This window comes from Lepidochelys kempii, chromosome 2, assembly GCF_965140265.1.
Source record: "Lepidochelys kempii isolate rLepKem1 chromosome 2, rLepKem1.hap2, whole genome shotgun sequence".
Lineage (NCBI taxonomy): Eukaryota > Metazoa > Chordata > Testudines > Cheloniidae > Lepidochelys > Lepidochelys kempii.
Window position 1 is genome coordinate 210,135,144 of NC_133257.1, and position 21,858 is coordinate 210,157,001.

The 21,858-nt window shown below is 43.7% G+C and overlaps 1 protein-coding gene across 1 annotated transcript; it reads left to right on the forward strand.

The window, feature by feature from the left end:
• Window positions 1–3,781: 3,781 nt before the first annotated feature.
• On the forward strand, window positions 3,782–20,960 carry TOMM7 (translocase of outer mitochondrial membrane 7). Its single transcript, XM_073333739.1, has 3 exons — window positions 3,782–4,018; window positions 18,372–18,420; window positions 20,730–20,960. The coding sequence occupies exons 1-3, from the start codon at window positions 3,916–3,918 to the stop codon at window positions 20,743–20,745; spliced, it is 168 nt and encodes a 55-aa protein (XP_073189840.1). The 5' UTR covers window positions 3,782–3,915; the 3' UTR covers window positions 20,746–20,960.
• The last annotated feature ends 898 nt before the right edge of the window (window positions 20,961–21,858 follow it).

Genomic DNA, 21,858 nt, shown 5'->3' on the forward strand with positions numbered 1-21,858 from the left:
GGCTCAGGTGTATGCAAGTGTGGTAAAACTGTATTTCCTTTGTGACAATGTTATGGGTAAAGCATATTCTGAAAAACGATTGCCAGCTGAGAGACCAGAAAAGTATATGCTAAGAAAAAAACTGTTGTATTGGTTGGCAGGCTTGGGTCCAATAGTAAATGGTACTGTGCAATATAATAATGCTAAATTTAGAGACCTATATATGCAAGGTTTGTCTCTGGCCATGAGCCCTGTTAATATGCAGGTAACACATCTGCCAAGAGTTCCAAAAATAAATGTTTCCATTGACTGAGGCCATGTCTACACTATGGCATTAAGTCGACATATGCCGTATTATGTCTAATTTATAATGTGCATATCTTTACTACTGAGCCCTTTCCACTGACCTAAAGGGCTTCTAAAAATCAAGAGGGCAGGAAAGCATGCAGGGAACAAGAATGTAACATGCAAGACGACATGTTGCGGTTTTAGGGGAGCAAAGAGACATGTTGAGGCATCTGATTGAGGTGCAGGAAAGTCACCTAGATCTTAGAATCCCGCTGCACCCAATGATGTACCAGCTGCCCTCCTCACCAAGTTCCATATCCTCCTCTCCCAGACATCCTAGAATGCTCCAGGGGATGGTTCATGGAGCAGAAGGCTCTCCTTCCCACAGCTTTGATTGCTAGGCAGTGGAACTGTAATAAGTTATGTGTCCTTGCCCCTCCCTGCCCCCATGTTATCAGGCCCTTAGACCCGGGTTGTCTTTGTTATTCATTGCTGTCTCTGTTCAGTGTTTGTTGGCATAATAAAAATGCATGGATTGAGGACAAGAGGCTCTTTATTCACTGTGCACACTGTGGTTGGTGGGGGTTTAGTTTACAGGGCAGTACATGCAAGAAAGGGGGCAGCTTGGTAAGGAACAACACACAGAACTGTCACATCAGTGTTAGGTCATTTATGAAACTGATTTTCAAAGCATCTCAACGTGCTCTTATTATTGCCCTGGTGTCTGGCTGCTCATAATTAGCAGCCAGGCGATCTGCCTTAGCCCCCTACCCCACCAGAAACTTTTCCCCCTTACCTTCACAGATATTATGGAGCACACAGTGAGAAGCAACAACAATGGGAATATTATTTTCGTCTAACCTAGCGAGTAAACTGCGCCAGCGCCCCTTTAGATATCCAAAGGCACATTCTACTACTATTCTGCACTTGCTAAGCCTATGGTTGAACTGCTCCTTACTGCTGTCCAGGCTGCCTGTGTACCACTTCATGAGCTGTGGGAGCAAGGGGTAGGCTGGGACTCCAAGGATAACTATTGGCATTTCAATGTCACCAACGGTAATTTTCCGGTATCAGAAGAAAGTTCCTTCTTGCACCTTTCTGAAGAGACCAGAGTTCCTAAAGATGCAAGCATCATGCACCTTTCCTGACCATCCCACGTTGATGTCGATGATCCACTAGTGCTTGCAACACCACTGAGAAGTACCCCTTGCGGTTTATATACTCTTTGGCAAGGTGGTCTGGTGCCCACTTTAATTCCACTTCATAGACTGTGGGACTGGCCATATTGGTGATGACTACTGGTCACACCCACCATGGCTGGGTAGGTAAAGTGCTCCACTACAAACATGTCTGCTGTTTTGGCTATTTCTTCCAAGAAATGACTCATCCATCTCCTCATGTCTGTGAGGAAAACAAAAGATAAAGTAACCACAAAACTAGAAGAAACTGGTTTGAGTGAGCATAAAGCTTGTACTGACAGGAGAGGAGAGTTTATAAGAAAACAAGAGACTTTGGCTGTCTACACTACTGTTTATGTCAGCAGAACTTAGTTGCTCAGGGGTGTGAATAAACCAGAGGTGAAAGTAAGCCGGTCCGGTCCGGTCTGGTATACCGGTAAGAGCCGGTGCACTGTACTGGACCGGCTTCCCCAGGCAGCGATTTAAAGGGCCTGGGTCTCCCAGCAGCGGCTGGAGTCCCAGGCCCTTTAAATTGCTGCCAGAGTCCCACTGCTGGAGTCCCCGGGTAGTGGAGGTGGCTGGGAGGCCCAGGGCTCCGTCAACGATTTAAAGGGCCTGGGGCGGTAGCAGCAGCAAGAGCCTCGGGCCCTTTAAATTGCTGCCGGAGCCCCACTGCCGGAGCCCTACGGTAGCAGTGGCGGGGCTCCACTGGTGATTTAAAGGGCCCAGGGCTCCCAGCCGCTGCTACCGCAGTGGAGCCCTGGACCCTTTACATCTCTGCCAGAGCCCCGAGCCCCAAGCCCTGGGGTAGTGGTGGCAGCTGGGAACCCCTCGGGTTCCTTCGGCAATTTAAAGGGCCCGGGGCTCTGCTGCGGTAACGGTGGCCAGAAGCCCTGGGCCCTTTAAATCACCGTCGGAGCCCTTTAAATGGCCCCTGAGCCCTGGGGCTCCCAGACGTCTCCGCAGCTGGTAGCTCCAGCAGTGATTTAAAGGGCTGGGGCTCCTAGTCCCCTTTACTGCAGCCGGAGCCCTGGGCCCTTTAAATTTTGATTTGAAGGGCCCGGGGCTCTAAAGGCCCTGCCTCTTCCGCTTGAGGCCCCGCCCCTGTTCAGGAGTCCGGTGTACCGGTAAGTCCTTTAAATTACTTTCATCCCCGGAATAAACCATCCCAAGTGACAGAAGTTACACCAACATAAGCGTCGGTACGGATAGCACTATGTCGGCGGGAGAAGCTCTGACGCTCATTTTATTATGCCACTGGGAGAGCTCTTTCCTGTCTGCATAGAGAGCCTCTTCACCAGATGCGTTACACCACTGCACGTGTAGACTTGCTCTAATACATATGTATAAGAAAAGATATCAAAACGTTATACATAATCTTTGCAACAAAGGGAAGATGAAGCTGTGAATTGTCCAGTATTGGAAGGGACTATGGTGAGATTGTCTTAATGTGCTTCCCACTTGTAAGTAACTGATACAGTTTGGTAGTATTTTGCCTTAATAGAGATGTTAGACCCATCTGCTGAGTGGTGAATTTCAATCCAACAACCATCACTAGAGGTTTTAAAAACATGTTGAACAAACATCAGCTAGGTGTGGTCTAGGTGTACTTGGCCCTGTCCCAGATGAGGGGGCTGGAATAAATGACCCCTAGAAGTCTACTTTTCTTATGATTGCAGAGGAATGCCTGACAATGTGACCTGATCACAGCCTAAAGGCTCAGGGCCCAGAAGGCAAATGAAAAGAGCCCAGCTTTTACTATTTACATCATGACAGGTTTCAGAGTAGCAGCCGTGTTAGTCTGTATTCGCAAAAAGAAAAGGAGCACCTTAGAGACTAACCCATTTATTTGAGCATAAGCTTTCGTGAGCTACACTGGTGCATCCGATGAAGTGAGCTGTAGCTCACGAAAGCTTATGCTCAAATAAATGGGTTAGTCTCTAAGGTGCCACAAGTCCTCCTTTTCTAGTCACATCGTGATTCAGGGGGGCCTCAGATGTGGGTTTGGAAGGCTTGTGACTGGTAAGGTGGATGACAAGCTCCACTCTGCACCTCCAGGAACCGAGCTGGGCTCAACAACAGTGACCGTAATTGCTCCCAGGGCCCTGGAGCCGAGGTCCAGGCCGGGACTCAAGCCCACGGCTGCAGCGAGGCCCCAGCCTGCGCCGAGGCAGCCCGCGGGTGCGGTTGCTACAGCGCGTTCCGGGGGAGACTGGGACGAGCCTGCGGGGAGTCCAGCCAGACCTCGTTCCGCTTCAGATAAAAGGACTAAAGGCGGGAACGAGACGCTGACAGTGTCTTCTACCCCGCGCCCGTCACGAGTGTATGCGCGCGACCCCGCCTCCCCCGCGCACTGTGGCCTGGAGGTGCCCGAGCAGGTAGCTACGTCCCGTCTGTCCCGCGGCCGCCGCGCCTGCGCAGTTACAAGTCCTGCGGCCGCGCGCACAGGTCCCTTTCTCGCGCTGCCGGGATGCCGAAGCTGAGCAAAGAGGCCAAGCTGCGGCTGCAGCAGCTCTTCAAGGGCGGCCAGTTCGCCATCCGCTGGGGCTTCATCCCCGTCGTGCTCTATCTAGGTCAGTGCCAGGGCAGGGGAACGGAGCCGAGCCGCGCTGTCCCCGCTCGGGGAGCCTGCCTGGTCACGAGGCCTGCTTGGCCGCGTGGGGCCCGGGGAAGGAACACGGCGCCATCCCCAGTTAGCCGGGGCGCGGGCTGGCGCACGCGGGGGTTCCCCTCACCGGTCGGGAGGGTCGGACAGAGGGAGATTCTGGGTCACGCGAGCCAGCCCCGCATCCCCAGCAGTTTAGGGCGGAGGAGCCGGTGCGTTCGGGCCTGGGGCCTCGCCTGACTCCTCCCTTCTAGCTGCCGTTGGAGAAAGCCGCTCTGGAGCCCGCGGAGCGTTGTTTAGCTTTTAGCCCGCTGGGGCAGAGCAGCCGCCGCACTCCAGAACCGCCCCTTCCAAGGGCCGCTGGGTGGAAGGGACAGGCAAGGCCCCGCCGCTCCAGAACCGCCCCTTCCAAGGGCCGCTGGGTGGAAGGGACAGGCAAGGCCCCGCCGCTCCAGAACCGCCCCTTCCAAGGGCCGCTGGGTGGAAGGGACAGGCAAGGCCCCGCCGCTCCAGAACTGCCCCTTCCAAGGGCAGCTGGGTGGAAGGGACAGGCAAGGCCCCGCCGCTCCAGAACCGCCCCTTCCAAGGGCCGCTGGGTGGAAGGGACAGGCAAGGCCCCGCCGCTCCAGAACCGCCCCTTCCAAGGGCCGCTGGGTGGAAGGGACAGGCAAGGCCCCGCCGCTCCAGAACCGCCCCTTCCAAGGGCCGCTGGGTGGAAGGGACAGGCAAGGCCTCGCCGCTCCAGAACCGCCCCTTCCAAGGGCCGCTGGGTGGAAGGGACAGGCAAGGCCCCGCCGCTCCAGAACCGCCCCTTCCAAGGGCCGCTGGGTGGAAGGGACAGGCAAGGCCCCGCCGCTCCAGAACCGCCCCTTCCAACGGCCGCTGGGTGGAAGGGACAGGCAAGGCCCCGCCGCTCCAGAACCGCCCCTTCCAAGGGCCGCTGGGTGGAAGGGACAGGCAAGGCCTCGCCGCTCCAGAACCGCCCCTTCCAACGGCCGCTGGGTGGAAGGGACAGGCAAGGCTTCGCCGCTCCAGAACCGCCCCTTCCAACGGCCGCTGGGTGGAAGGGACAGGCAAGGCTTCGCCGCTCCAGAACCGCCCCTTCCAACGGCTGTTGTTGCTGGGGGGAGAGCGCCCAGACCCGCCCCTTCCAGTGGCCGCTGGAGGGAGTCAAGCCCCGCCCCCGCCACATGTGCTCCAGAACTGCTGCTCCCAGTAGTTGCAGGCTTGATAAGTGGGGCCGTGTCTCGCTCTCTCACCTCCAAGCAGCTGATTGGGTGCCCAAATTGGTCTGGTCTGGTGACCCAGAAACCTCTGGAGCAATAGGGTGGAGTTTGACACGTAACAAGTATCGGGGATAGCGCTGTTAGTCTGTATCCACAAAACCAACAAGGAGTCTGGTGGCACCTTAAAGACTAACAGATTTATTTGAGCATAAGCTTTCGTGGGTAAAAACCCTACTACTTCAGATACATGGAGTGAAAATTACAGATGCAGACATAAATATACTGGCACATGAAGAGAAGGGAGTTACCTCACAAGTGGAGAACCAGTGTTGACAGGGCCAATTCGATCAGGGTCGATGTAGTCCACTCCCAATAATAGATGAGGAGGTGGCAATTCCAGGAGAGGCAAAGCTACTTTTGTAATGAGCCAGCCACTCCCAGTCCCTATTCAAGCCCAAATTAATGGTGTTAAATTTGAAAATGAATTTTAGTTCTGCTGTTTCTCTTTGACATCTGTTTCTGAAGTTTTTTTGTTCAAGTATAACTACTTTCAAATCTCTTATTGAATGTCCAGGAAGATTGAAGTGTTCTCCTACTGGCTTTTGTATGTTACCGTTCCTGATGTCCGATTTGTGTCCATTTATTTTTTTTACGTAGGGACTGTCCGGTTTGGCCAGTGTACATGGCAGAGGGGCATTGCTGGCATATGATGGCATATATCACATTAGTAGACATGCAGGTGAATGAGCCTCTGATGGTGTGGCTGATGTGGTTGGGTCTTCTGATGGTGTTGCTAGAATAGATATGGGGACTTTCCAGACTACTTTGATAGCTGCTTTCAACTACCTGAAAGGGGGTTCCAAAGAGGATGGATCTGGACTGTTCTCAGTGGTAGCTGATGACAGAACAAGGAGTAACGGTCTCAAGTTGCAGTGGGGGAGGTTTAGGTTGGATATTAGGAAAAACTTTTTCACTAGGAGGGTGGTGAAACACTGGAATGCGTTACCTAGGGAGGTGGTGGAATCTCCTTCTTTTGAGGTTTTTAAGGTCAGGTTTGACAAAGCCCTGGCTGGGATGATTTAGTTGGGGATTGGTCCTGCTTTGAGCAGGGGGTTGGACTAGATGACCTCCTGAGGTCCCTTCCAACCCTGATATTCTATGATTCTATACTCTATCCCTTCCTGGAGTCTGATTTGTCTTGCGTACCTCCATGTTTCACCTCACTTAAAAACCTGCTTGCTTACAAAATCAGACTTGAAAATGCAATTGTCACATTACACGATTACTGAAAAATTGCTTACTTTCTCTTTTTGTCTGTATGAAATTTTAGTTTATACTGACTTTGCGAGTGCTTTTTATGTAGCCTGTTGTAAAACTAGGCAAATATCTAGAGGAGTTGATGACCCTATGGAAGACTTCTGCGTACCCCCAGGATATGTGTACCCTGAAAACCACTGCTTTAGGCCATAGCTGTGTTGGGGAGGGGAGTGTAATTTTTATAAATGCTAAGTTTTAGTTAGTAAAGACAAGGCTTTAGGTCAGGGGTGGGCAAACTTTTTGGCCCAAGGGCCACATCAGCGTTGTGAAACTCTATGGAGGGCCGGGTAGGGAAGACTGTGCCTCCCCAAATGGCCTGGCCCCTGCCCCCTATCCACCCCCTCCCACTTCCTGACCCCCTCAGAATCCCCAACCCATCCAACCCCCTCTGCTCCTTTTCCCCTGACCGCCATCTCCTGAGAGCCCCCTGACCCTAACTGACCCCCGGAACCCCATCCCCTATCCAGCCCTCCCTGCTGCCTGTCCTCTGACTCCACTGACCCTTATCCACACCCCCACCCCCTGACAGACCGCCCTGGGTTCCCACGCCTATCCAGCCCCCCGTTCCCCTCCCCCCCGTTCCCCATCCCCGTCTGTCCCCCGGAACCTCCTGCCCCTTATCCAACACCCCCCCACCCATTCCCATGCCGCTCAGAGCGGCAGGAGCTCACAACCCTGCAGGAGCCAGCCATGCCACCCGCGCTGCCCGCCAGGAAGCTGCGGGGGAGAGGCCAGGGGCTAGCCTCCCTGGCTGGGAGCTCCGCAACCAGGTAGGACAATCCCGCGGGCCATAGTTTGCCCACCTCTGCCTTAGATTCTGGCTGCAAGCTACAAACTTAGTCCTAGTCTACTCTTAAAAATTAGATTGACCTAGCTATGTCACTCTTGGCTTTGAAAAATATTGCGCCCTATGCGATGTAGTTAGGCCAACCTAACCGTCACTGTAGATGCAGCTAGGTTGATTGATGGATTATTCTGTCAACCTCACTGCCACCGCTGGAAGAAGTAGATAACTGTGGTGATGGAAGAAAACCTTCTGTGAATGTAGGAAGTGTCTACACTATGGTGACATGGGTGCAGTGTCACTGTCATGTAGACATGGCCATAGTGAAAAGCCATGCCCAGCAGAAGAGCTTTGTTTGCATAGCACCAAAGTATGCTGGTCAAATTTGAAAACAAATGAGGCAAAGTCTCTGCCCCAGGGAGCTTAGCCTTAGAAAAAAAGTTTGTTCATGGTAGGAGAAATGATGGGTTGTTATGATTGAAATGCAGCATGGAAGTCTGATTAAAAGGCCTTTGTTTTCCAATTAATAAGTCACTGGTAAAATTAGGTCTTCTGTGTCCCCCATGTACTCTTTAACAATTGCATATGTTAAATCTATTTACAATTTTGTGGATAAAACACATTTATGATCAGTTTAAATTTAAAAACTTAATATTTAAAATTGTATATGTAAATCACCTGAATTGACATTGAAAATCCCATCCTAGGAAATTACTCAAAATCACTCAGCATTGGCCTGTCTCTGCCTCACTGCTTGTCTACACAAACAAGTTGTACTGCTTTAGCTACACCGATATGTTGGTGTAGCTGCATCCACTCCATAACTTGTATCAGAAGAATTGATTTTACAAAAGAATCACATTTCTAACAGAAATAGTTAAATCAGTGTAAAATGAGCATGTAGACCGGGCTTAAGTGACATGCCCAAGATCACATAGGAAGTTTGTGACGGAGCTGGGAACTGAACCCAGAGCTCCCAATTCCCATGGTAGTGCCCAAATCTTTGGACTGTTGTATACATTAAATATGTCAAGAAAGCAGTGAATAAATATGTTGACAAGCAACATGACATATTTCCATAGCAGCTTTATCTATTTCTTGTCACAATTTATTTGGCAAGTATATTATTGAAACAGATTTATCTCAACTCATTAATCTAAAATCTGTTTTATAACATACTTATGTTTGAGATAATTGGTAATACATCTATTTTAAAGTGGATCAGAAACCACTTACTTCCTTTTGTGTACACCTCAGTGCATTCTGTGTGTTACTCTTTGTTTATTGAATGTACATTGGGAAGTTTTTACATAAGAACAGCCATTCTGGGTCAGACCAAAGATCCATCTAGCCCAGTATCCTGTCTTTCAACAGTGGTGCTTAAGAGGGAATGAACAGAAGAGGTAATAATCAAGTCATCCATCCTTTGTCACCCATTCCCAGCTTTTGGCAAATAGGATAGGGACACCATCCCTGCCCATCCTGGCTAATAGCCGTTGGTGGATCGATCCTCCATGAATTTATCTAGTTCTTTTTTGAACCCTGTTATAGTTTTGGCCTTCACAACATCCTCTGGGAAAGTGTTCCACAGGTTGACTGTGTGTTGTGTGAAGAAATACTTCCTTTTGTTTTAAACTTGCTGCCTATTCATTTCATTTGGTAACCCCTAGTTCTTGTGTTATGAGAAGATCCTTATTTACTTTCTCCATACCTGATTTAATAGACCTCTATCGTATCCCCTCTTTGTTGTCTCTTTTCCAAGCTGATCAATCCCAGTTTTATTAATCATTTTGTTGCCCTTTTCTGAACCTTTCCAATTCCAATATATCTTTTTTGAGATAGGGTGATCACATCTGCACGCGTTATTCAAGATGTGGGCATACCATGGATTTATATAGAAGCAATATGATATTTTCTGTTTTAGTATCAATCCCTTTCTTAATGATTCCCAACGTTCTGTTAGCTTTTTTTTTTTTTTACTGCCGCTGCACATTGAGTGGGATATTTTCAGAGAACTATCAACAATGACTGCAAGATCTCTTTTTTGAGTGGTAACAGCTACTTTAGACCCCATCATTTTATATGTATAGTTGGAATTATGTTTCAGAGTAGCAGCCGTGTTAGTCTGTATCCGCAAGAAAAGGAGTACTTGTGGTGCCACAAGTACCTTAAGGTGCCACAAGTACTCCTTTTCTTTTAGTTGGGATTATGTTTTCCAATGTGCATTACTTTGCATTTATCAGCATTGAATTTCATCTGCCGTTTTATTGCCTAGTCACCCAGTTTTGTAAGATCCCTTTGGAACTCTTCGCAGTCTGCTTTGGACTTAACTATCTTGAGTAGTTTTGTATCATCTGCAAATTTTGCCACCTCACTGTTTACTCCTTTTTCCAGAACATTTATGAATATGTTGAATAGTACTGGTCCCTAGTACAGACCCCTGGGGACACCACTATTTACCTCTCTCCATTCTAAAAACTGACCATTTATTCCTACCCTTTGTTACTATATTTTAGCAAGATACTGATCCATGAGAGGACCTTCTCTCTTGTCCCATGTTATGTCTTTTTTTTAAAAGACTCCAGTTATTTCTTTAATCCTGCTGCCTAATTTTGAGTCTAAATTTTCAAACTTAATACTTATTGTGCAATTGTTTCTGAATCTCCTCTAAACTTTTGCTGAAAATGTTGAGTTCCACTCAGCAATATTAGGTGAAGAGTTGGAACTGTTATCCTATGGTGTGCTGGAAAATCAAAAATGCACACAACTCTTTCCATCTTTTGGAATCTTAGCCATCAAAATAACACACTATCTCTCATCTGGTGTATCTTTAGCTTCACAATAATTAACTAAAATTGTAATGTGGCAAACAGCATGTATCGTATCTGAAAACAGAATATCATTACAAGCCTACTAATGACAAGTGGTTTGATTATTCAGAAACAGAAAACAAATGTATGCTAAATGTATTCGAAAAAATTAAGATTGCATGGCTAAGCACTCAGGAAAAGACACATATAAGGGTGCCCTGATCACATACTTAAAGTTGTAAATTTTTTTTTTCATTGGGAGCTGAGGAACAAAAAGTACAAGTAAAATGCAGAGTGCATAGGTAGCATAAAACTTTGCGCTTTCCTGATCTTGGGGCACTCAAGGCTGGGTAAGTGAGAGCTGCTCCAGTGGTCTCCGAGGACCAAAGTGAAAGGTGGGAGTTAGTGCAGTTTAGGAGCATCTTGGTCATGTTCCTTTTCTCTGACCATGTCGCCTGTTTTGGCAGTAGTACTGGGAATGGCTGTGATAGTTCGGTGGTGTTGGAGGATTCCTTTTGCACCAGAAAATGAAGGATTTATGATTGGAATCCATCAGCAGTGCAGTGCAAAATGTCCACACAGCACTTGAGGATCAAACTTTAATATTGTATATTTGTATTCCAGACAAATAGTGTATGGCATTTATTTATGCAAAAAACATAGTAAACCGTGCTTGTATTATCTGTAGTGTATTTTGTATACCTGGTTTTTAGCATGTTAAAATATGACTTCTTACTTTTAAGAATTACTCTTATTGGCTGTTGTCTGATGGACACATATGCTATATATGTGTAAGTAAAGCTAGTGAAAAAAATAGTATAGCGTATTTTTTGAGAGCTAGAATGTGCTTATGTGATTAAATCAGGGATAGGCAAACTACGGACCGGATCCGGCTCATCAGGGCTTTGTATCTGGCCCATGGGATTGCCAGCCCTGTGGCACAGCGGGGCTCAGGTAGGCTTCCTGCCTGTCCTGGCCCCATGCCGCTCCAGGAAGCAGCCAGCCCCACGTCCCTGTGGGGAGGGGACAGAGGGCTATGTGCACTGCCCTCGACTGCAGGCACCGCCCCCCGCAGCTCCCATTGTCTGGGAACAGGGAACCATGGCCGATGGGAGCTTCGGGGGCGGTATCTGCAGACGAGGGGAGTGCGCGGAGCCCTCTGACCCCCCTCCTCCAGGGGCTGCAGGGATGTGGTGCCGTCCGCTTCCAGGAGTGGTGCGGGGCCGGGGCAAGCAGGGAGCCTGCCTTAGCCCTGCTGCGTGCCGCTGCCACCCAGAGCCGCTCAAGGTAAGCTGTGCCGGGCCGGAGCCCGCATCCCAACCCCCTGCCACACCCTGCACCCCTCCTGCATCCCAACCTCCTGTCCTGAGCCCCTGCCGCACCCTGAGCCTCCAACCCCCTGCCCTGAGCCCCCTGCCACACCCTGCACCCCAGACCCTTGCCCTGAGCCCCTTCTTGCACACCACACCCCCTCCCACACCCTGCACTCCCTCCTGCACCCTTGCCCCAGCTCTACATTCATGGCCCTGCATGCAATTTCCCCACCCAGATGTGGCCTTTGGACCAAAAAGTTTGCCCACCCCTGGATTAAATGATAGTAATGTATACACAAAAAAGGGCACAGTTAAGGTTGCATGTATCTTTGGTATGTCTTTATTTGGGAAGCCTTAATTGTGTAACCTTATTCTAGTTTCTTTGACAGAACTGCTTAGACTTTTTAAAAAAGAAAGTCCATAATCTGGAATAAATTATGCACATAATGAAGGAAGTCTCCTGTCTCGCTGCATTTTTAAGTGTGAAAAGAATATGTTTGAGGCGGCAGCGTTCTTCCACACACTAAGTAACTAAACTAGTTCAGTACATTTGTGCACAGCCTTCCTTTGCTTAGATAATTGGTGAAAAGTATTTTTTTTTAAAAAAATCATTCCACAAATACTGTGTATGCATAAAATGCACTCTTCCCCTAACTCCTGTGAATCTGTTAATTAAAAAACGGATATCACTGGAATGCTCCCTAGACTAACTCCTTGCACAAACTGAACTTTCTAATAAGGCAAAATCAGTGTTATAAATTTTTTTTATAGTAGTAAACAAATGTTTTGCCCTAAGCAACTGAACTGTTATGTTAAAACTGCAAAGCAGATCTTTTGTCAGGTAAAGAACCAGACTAGGAAACTTCAGTATGAAAAGTGAAAGTTGTAAGCAAGGAGGGATAGCTCAGTGGTTTGAGCATTGGCCTACTAAACCCAGGGTTGTGAGTTCAATCCTTGAGGGGGCCATTTGGGATCTGGGGCAAAAATTAGGGATTGGTCCTGCTTTGAGCAGGGGGTTGGACTAGATGACCTCCTGAGGTCCCTTCCAACCCTGATAGTCTATGATTCTGTGAAAACAGTGTTAGAAAGGAGTGTCATGTTCCTGCTATAAAGTGATTGTCTTTTTGTTGGTAGAGGTGTATTTTTTGTTTTAAGAAATTTAATAGACTGGTATTAAGTTTTCTGAAGGAAATATCCTTAATGCTGTTATAAAGTATATTAGTTCAAAATGAGAGGTTGAAGTGCAGACTTCATCTTAGAATTTTGTTAGTTTCCTTTATGTCTTGTGGGATTTTAACATCTGAATTAACATTTAAATGAATCTATTATTTATACTTCTGATAAAATCAAATGCAAATTAAATATTATTGCCCTGATAATATAGGATCCAAATATAGGATCACAATGGATAAAATTAAATGATATTTTTAAATTAAAAAATTAGGGTATGTCTAGACAGCCGACGTTAAAGCGCTGCCATGGTAGTGCTTTAATGTGGCTGTGTAGTCGCGGCTCCAGCACTGGGAGAGAGCTCTCCTAGCGCTGTAATAAAACCACCTACATGAGGGGAATAGCTACCAGCGCTGGGAGTGCTATGTACACTGCCACAAACTTGCATTGCTCAGGGATGTGTTTTTTCACTCCCTTGAGCAAAGAAAGTTTCAGCTCTGTAAGTGGCGGTGTAGACAGGGCCTTAGTTTTTTTATTTAAATTGGATTTATTTTAGATATATTTTTAAAAGAATAAACCTGTTTAAAATTTGAAACTGACAACCTTCATTAATTCAAACTTACTATCATCTATTATTGTCGTTTGACTTGAATAAAAAACAGTATTCAAGCAGTACATGTTTGTCAAAGTTTTAAGAAAATCAAACCACTGAATTGGTGGAAGTCGCTGGCTAAGCAACTGGAACTAGAATTTGTTAAAATATTAAACTAGTTTCTGACAGCAGTAGCCTCTGGCAGGTGTGAAGAGACTACCGAAGAAGTGAGCTGTAGCTCACGAAAGCTTATGATCAAATAAATTTGTTAGTCTCTAAGGTGCCATAAGTCCTCCTTTTCTATTTTCTTCAATTTATTCAACCTGATTATTCAGAGTTGAGAAAGGTATTGGAAATTGAAAAAGCAGGAAAGCTTGTTTTCTTCTTTCAAGCGATGAATAAAAAAAAGAGGTGTGAGACGATGATCTATTACTTAGCTTGATAAAACATGTGCATTTAAAACTATTTTCCCTTATGTATCCAATACATTTAAGATTGCTTTAGTTGGCTAATTAAAAACAAATTTGAAAATGTAGTTTTGTACCTTTTTATAATTGAATTCCAGTTTCTATCCAAATGCAGCTTGACACACATCATGAGTAAAAAATTAGTAACCTAGTAAATAAAAAATGCTTCATTCACCATTTTCTGACATAAGAAAAATGTGAAAATTAAGAATCTGAATAAATGAATGTTAAGCAATACAATTGCTTAAAAAAAAGTGTATAAATAATAATGTATTTGCCTGGTTAGCAAACAGTAGCAAATTTTGTGTAAAGGCTATAGTTAGTTGAAAATCAACATGTTTTAATGTTTACCAACCAGTGAGAATCAATTTTTCTCTAGAGGGAAATAAAAAGGACAAATGTGAAATGAAATTAAAATAATGATTTTGATCAAAGTTTTCTGCTTGCTGACTTAAATCTAGCTTTAAGTCACATCTTGTATAGGAGAATCAGCTCTATGAGTTTTCCCTTTAATAACTGTCAGCAGCCCAAAGTGGAAAATACAGCAATTGAAAGTTAATGGGTCAGATTCTTCCTTGCATTCTCAGATGATACTTTGGCTGTTTGTTCAAGGCCTGATCTAAAGCCCGCTGAAATCAGTGGAGGTCTTCCCATTGACTTCAATGGCCTGTGAATCTAACAGAGAGGGGAAAGACCTTTCTCTATAGAAATGGTACAGGATGTTGTGTAAAATAAGTTTTAGACATTGCATGTGCTTCACTTCTGTTTTCCAAACTTTACTATCAATTTGAAATTTGGTCAATATATTCAGTGCCTTTGGAACAAAAAAGCATGCTTTTTTGTAGCATAAGGTTACTTTAATAAATTAGAATTTTTTGAATTCTAGTTGAAAGAGTTAATCCCCAATACAAATTTCTTTTTTAAAAACGGTGCATTAGCAGATTGTCAAGTATCTTAAAAAGACAAGGAGTAGTTGTGGCACCTTAGAGACTAACAAATTTATTTGAGCATAAGCTTGTGAGCTACAGCTCACTTCATCGGATGCATGCAGTGGAAAATACAGTGGGGAGATTTATAACACAGAGAACATAAAACAATGGGTGTTACCATACACACTAACAAGAGTGATCAGGTAAGGTGAGCTATTACCAGCAGGAGAGAAGGGGTGGGTGGGGGAAACCTTTTGTAGTGATAATCAAGGTGGGCCATTTCCAGCAGTTGACAAGAACGTCTGAGGAACAGTAGGGGGGAGGAAATAAAAATGGGGAAATAGTTTTACTTTGTGTAATGACACATCCACTATCAAGCGTTCTTACAATTACAGTACCCACCTGCTGAATTGAAGAAACAGATTGACAGAGCCAGAAGAGTACCCAGAAGTTACCTATTACAGGACAGGCCCAACAAAAAAATAACAGAACGCCACTAGCCATCACCTTCAACCCCCAACTAAAACCTCTCCAACGCATCATCAAGGATCTACAACCTATGCTGAAGGACGACCCATCACTCTCACAGATCTTGGGAGACAGGCCAGTCTTTGCTTACAGACAGCCCCCCAACCTGAAGCAAATTCTCACCAGCAACCACACACCACACAACAAAAACACTAACCCAGGAACCTATCATTGCAACAAAGCCTGTTGCCAACTGTGTCCACATATCTATTCAGGGAACACCATCATAGGGCCTAATCACATCAGTCACACTATCAGGCTCGTTCACTTGCACATCTACCAATGTGATATATGCCATCATGTGCCAGCAATGCCCCTCTGCCATGTACATTGGCCAAACTGGATAGTCTCTGCGTAAAAGAATAAATAGAAACAAATCAGACGTCAAGAATTATAACATTCCAAAACCAGTCGGAGAACACTTCAGTCTCTTTGGTCACTCGATTACAGACCTAAAAGTGGCAATTCTTCAACAAAAAAAACTTCAAAAACAGACTCTAACAAGAGACTGCTGAATTGGAATTAATTTGCAAACTGGATACAATTAACTTAGGCTTGAATAAAGACTGGGAGTGGATGTGTCATTACATAGGGTAAAACTATTTCCCCATGTTTATGCTCAAATAAATTTGTTAGTCTCTAAGGTGCAACAACTACTCCTTTTCTTTTTGCAGATACAGACTAACACGGCTGCTACTCTGAAACCTGTCAAGTATCTTATTTTCTTTACTAATCACAGTAAATAGCACTAGTAGTAATGTAGGATTTGAAGAGTTTATTTTTAGTGCTGGCACAATCATTTTTTATTGTGTTATGAATGATGCTAACAATTTTTAATTCATTTAAATTAGGGTTGTCAAGCGATTAAAAAATTAATCACAATTAATTACTTGATTAAACAATAATAGAATACCATTTATTTAGATATTTTTGGATGTTTTCTACATTTTCAAATATATTTATTTCAATTACAACAGAATACGAAGCGTACAGTGCTCACTTTATATTTATTTTTGATTACAAGTATTTGCACTTTAAAAAAACAAAAGAAATAGTATTTTTTCAATTCACCTAATTCAAGTACTGTAGCACAATCTCTTTATCATGAAAGTTGAACTTACAAATGTAGAATTATGTACAAAAAACTGCATTCCAAAATAAAACAGTGTAAAATTTTAGAGCCTGGAAGTCCACTCAGTCGTCCTATTTGTTCAGCCAATCACTCAGACAAACAATTTTGTTTCCATTTGCAGGTGATAATGCTACTTGCTTTACAATGTCCCCTGAAAGTAAGAACAGGTGTTCTCATGGCAGTGTTGTAGCCAGAGGACATGGGTCCATGCTGAAGACGGGTTCTGCTCGATAATAATCCAAAGCAGTGCAGACAGACACATGTTCATTTTAATTATCTGAGTCAGATGCCACTAGTAGAAGGTTGATTTTCTTATTTGGTTGTTCGGATTCTATAGTTTCTGCATTGGAGTGTTGCTCTTTTAAGACTTCTGAAAGCATGCTCCACACCTCATCTCTCTCAGATTTTGGAAGGCATTTCAGATTCTTAAACCTTGGGTCGAGTGTTGTAGCTATCTTTAGAATTCCCACATTGGTACCTTCTTTGAATTTTGTGAAATCTGCAGTGAAAGGGTTCTTAAATTGAACATGTGCTGGGTCCGAGACTGCAAGAACATGAAATATATGGCAGAATGCGGGTAAAACAGAGCAGTGGACATACAATTCTCTTCCAAGGAGTTCAGTCACAAATTTAATTAAAGCATTATTTTTTTAACAAGTGTCATCAGCATGGAAGCATGTCCTTTGGAATGGTGGCCGAAACATGAATGGGCATACAAATGTTTAGCATATCTGGCACTTAAATACTTTGCAATGCCGGCTACAGAAATGCCATGCTCTCACTTTCTGGTGACATTGTAAATAAGAAGAGGGCAGCATTATCTCCTGTAAATGTAAACAAACTTGTTTGTCTTAGCGATTGGCTGAACAAGAAGTAGGATTGGGTGAACTAGGCTCTGAAGTTTTGCATTGTTTTGTTTTTGAGTGCAATTATGTAACAAAAAAAAGTCTACATTTGTAAGTTTCACTTTCACCATAAAAAAAAAAAAGAGAGATTGCACTACAGTACTTGTATGAGGTGAATTGAAAAATACTATTTCTTTATCATTTTTATAGTGCAAATATCTATAATCAAAAATAATACACACTTTGATTTCAATTACAATACAGAGTGCACTATGTATGAAAATGTAGAAAAACATCCACAATATTTAATAAATTTTCAATTGGTATTCTAAAACAATGTGATTAAAAGTGTGATTAATCGTGATTATTTTTTTCAGTTAATTGCGTGAGATAACTGCGATTAATTGACAACCCTGGTTTATATTCAAATATACTTCAAGTGCTACATAAATCCTGCATCTGATAAACATTGCTTGTTAGAGTACAAAGGTAATGTGTTTAAAAATATTGTGGGAAAATATATAATGTGATTGGCTATTTGGAGAGTTGTATAACTTGCTAAAACTGAATAAACCCATGCATACCAATTTAAATTTTTGGAAGTACTCGGGCAGAGGTGGTGAGAAAGAAAATATAGCCTTGTCTTATACTTTCCTCTTCTTGACCTATAGTTTTCTGAGTGGATTTTCTGTTCCCTCCTGTTTGCTTAAAAGAAAAGAAAGGAAAATCTTGTTTCATGACATATTAATGAAAGAGAGTTTCAGAGGGACCTTAAATGGGTTTTCCCATTTCTTTCTTGTTTCACTCCATTAACTTTACCCATTGGTTCTGTTCCCTGCACAATTCATGTTATGATTAACAGCTGGGGATGCTAATGCTAGCTAGAAGTAATCTGAATGTCTTCCTCTAAATGTTATGTTGCTTTCTAAACAAGATAACAGAAGATGTAGCTTTAGCACGGGTGATAGAGGTTAGTCACTATGAAATTATAGGGCAAAGACACAGTCCATTAAAATACTGCTAACAAGATGTGCTAATCTTAAAATATTGAGAAGAATGTGAGGTTTCTATACTGGTTAGGGTATGATTTGTGTATATATAATTGTTTTTTTGACAGATTTTTTTAATTTACTGAATTTGAGAGTGGGGAAAGAACCCCAACTTTGTGTTGGTTAGCTGCTGATATATGTATATATTTGTTACTTCAGGTTTTAAGAGAGGTGCAGATCCTGGAATGCCTGAGCCAACTGTTTTGAGGTACGTATACATCTGTAAATACACATGCAAAAACAGTGCAGAAAGCTAGGAAAGAAAATAAAACTTTAGGCTCAGCTGTCCCCTCCATCTAGGCGTTAACTGCCAGGAAATCCTGTCGTCTTTGATCATTGTCATCATAGTTTGAGAACTTCCTTCATTATGGGCTTCTTGTCAAAAGTGAATTTTTAATTAGCTTGCTAGTCATTAAGATTGATAGTGAAAGGGAGAAATGGTAAGTCATGAAAGAACTTTTAAAATTATTTAAGCACCACCACTGTGCTCCAACAAGTCTGAAATGAAGTTTGTACAGTGAAAAGTCAGGATGTGCTACAGGAGGATATTTATCTCTCCTCCTGATAAGGAGGGAAGGTGCCCCTAATCTTGTCCTAGAGTATCTCTCTCCATGCATTGCAAATGGTGGGAGAGAGTATCTCTCCACCCATGCAAAGTTCTCCAACTGATTTTTTTTTTTTTTAAAAGACAACAGTGATTTGGGACACTTCACATTTCCCCTCTTAAGCCTGGGGGTTTATGGCTCATTTAGAGTTTTCATAGCTCCTCTGTTTATTATGCATTCTTTTTATGCGAGCTCTTCATCCTGCACCTCTGAACAGCTCCACTGCTTTCTACTGTAAATTTAAAAAAAAACCCACACACACACACACACACATTCTAGAGTGGGGATAGTGCCATGTACTGCAAACTGGCCCATACTTCTGAATAGATAGGCCAACTACACAAGCAGCTTTCCAAGTCCTCCATTACATACCAAGACTAGAAGACTGGGTAATTATATATTATTAAAACTTTAGGAGAGAATCATTTATGTGAAAGTGTCTTAAACTACAAAAAGTGCATTGATGTGTATTATTTGCTGCTTTTTGGAATGGGGTAAATGAGAGCCATTCTATAACGATCAGCTGACGTAACGCTTTCACTACTTTTTTTTAACCCACGCAGCTCTTGAACTGATATGACTGGGAGATGGTTGATATAATGTAATATGATTATAAAGCACACAGGGAATGAGAAAAGGTGCCTGCTTCATTTAATGGATATCTTGTAAGTTATATGAGGCATATATTGAATTTGAGAAACAGTAGATGATACTGTAAAAAGATTGTATCAATGTACGAACACAAGGGGAAAGAGTTAACATTGTTTCATTCCTACCTTTGATTAATTTTAATTCATAGAATCATTGAATATCAGGGTTGGAAGGGACCTCAGGAGGTCATCTAGTCCAACCCCCTGCTCAAAGCAGGACCAATCCCCAACTAAATCATCCCAGCCAGGGCTTTGTCAAGCCTGATCTTAAAAATATCTAAGAAGGAGATTCCACCACCTCCCTAGGTAATGTTCTCCAAATACTGTCTTTTGAGGAAATATTAATGCTTCATATGTAAATATTGGGTTTTTTCTGAGGATCTTCAAACAATTTACGAAGAGTAAGCCTTACAACATCCTTGAGATAGGACATTCTATACCTGCTTTATAAATGAGGAAACAGGTGCAGAGCAGAGAAGTTAAGTGATTTGATGATGATTGTTAGACAAATGCTTCACTGTAACTCTTTTGTTTATTAAAAGACATTCATGGAAGAAGGCCAACACTATTATTTGTTTTAAGTACTGAATAAAATGAAGTGGAAAATATTGACAGATGTCTTTGTTGTGGTGCCAGTAACTTAGTAATACTGTATCGAAACTGATTAATATAAAGGGAGAGTATACTAAGATAATATCGAGCCTACCTGGGGGGCCAGATACCCACAACCCTTCCCCCCCCCCCCCAGAGCCCAGCCACAGAGCCCCCCGCTTCTTCCCAGAGACCACCTGTGGACCCCCGAGCCCAGACACCCACCCCCTCTACCCCTCAGAGCCCAGGGATTCAGAGGGAGAAACAGCCTGATGCTCCACCCCAGGCTTGTGTGGAGTTTCCTGCATGCTGCCATCTCCTTCCCTCAGAGCGTGCTGGGAACTGCAGCTGCTGGGAGCCCTCTAGCTCCCTTCCCCTCCCCCCTGCAGTGTCTTCCATGTGTGAGCTGGCCTCTGCAGAGTCCAGCGCCCCCTAGTGGCGGCCAACAGCGCTGCAGCCCATTTCTGGGGGGGGGGGGGGAATTCAGCATGAATTTCTGCAAAATTCTTGATTGCGTAGTGGCGCAGCTTTCCCCCAGGTGTAGTAATGTGCATTGAGCTAGAGTTGTACATCCTGTCTTGTGTTTAGAAAGACCCATGTTACTTCCATGTTACTTTATATATATATATATATATATTACAAATCTAACTTTAATTTTCTGTCTATTTTAGTCTACTTTGGGGATGAAAGATTGGCCATACTGTACAGGAACCATTTGATGGACAGAGAAAATGAAGATGTGAACCTTCACAAGGCTAAGGAAGGAGTACACTTTATCACTATTACATTAGCTGGCCTGAACAGCTTCCTGATGGCATAGATGTACATACAACAAAATGGAATTTATATTGACCTAATTTATTTGGTTTACAGTGAAATTAAATAAATACAGTTTGAATCCATGTGTATAGTCTCTAATCCTTTAAGGTTAATTAGTATAATGGGGGAAATCTTGCTTTTTTGAGTTTAAAAAGTAATTATTTTTAAATTGAATATCAGGCGTTTTAGTAAGTGTATTGATCCTTTTAATCTACAGTGCTATGCTTCTTAACACCAGGGTGTGTCTTGAAGCTTCAGAATACAAGTTCACTACAAATTAGTTTCTGTTATTTTAACTAAATTACTATTAGTATGTCTCTAACCTATTGCTGTCTTCTAAGGCACTTGATCGTTCAACCCTTCTACTTAATTCTTGCTTATTGTGACCTTCCAAGCACAGGCTGCTCTATCTTCCATCACTTAAGAGTAGTCCTTTGAGTATTATGAAGTATAAAGCTATAATTATCTTACTTTTGTAATCTAAGGCTATGTCTACACTACCTCAGTAAGTTGACCTATGCTACACAACTCCAGCTATGTGAATAACGTAGCTGGAGTCAACCTTAGGTTGAGTTACCAGGTGCAGTCGACGGGAGAAAATCTCCTCATTGCGGGTAGAGTACAGGGGTCGACTGGAGAGCGATCAGCTGTCGATTTGGTGGGTCTTCACTAGACCAGCTAAATTGACCGCCAGTGGATTGATCTCAGAGCGTCAATCCTGGCTGTAGTGTAGACCTGCCCTATGTGTCAGAATTGTCCTCAGACTTTGAGAGTAGGATGTCAATGAGCCTTATGTTGATAGCTCTTAGTTTCCTCAAAGCTGTGTTGGCTGGATGTTGTTAAAGCACCTGTAACTGCTGTCTTCTCTAAGGTTTCTTAGAAGATCATACAAGTATATTGAATATGTGTGCTAGAATTATAGCAGTAACATAATGTCTGAATTTGAAGTTAGTGAATGTAATGTGGTGAAAATTAAGAAAC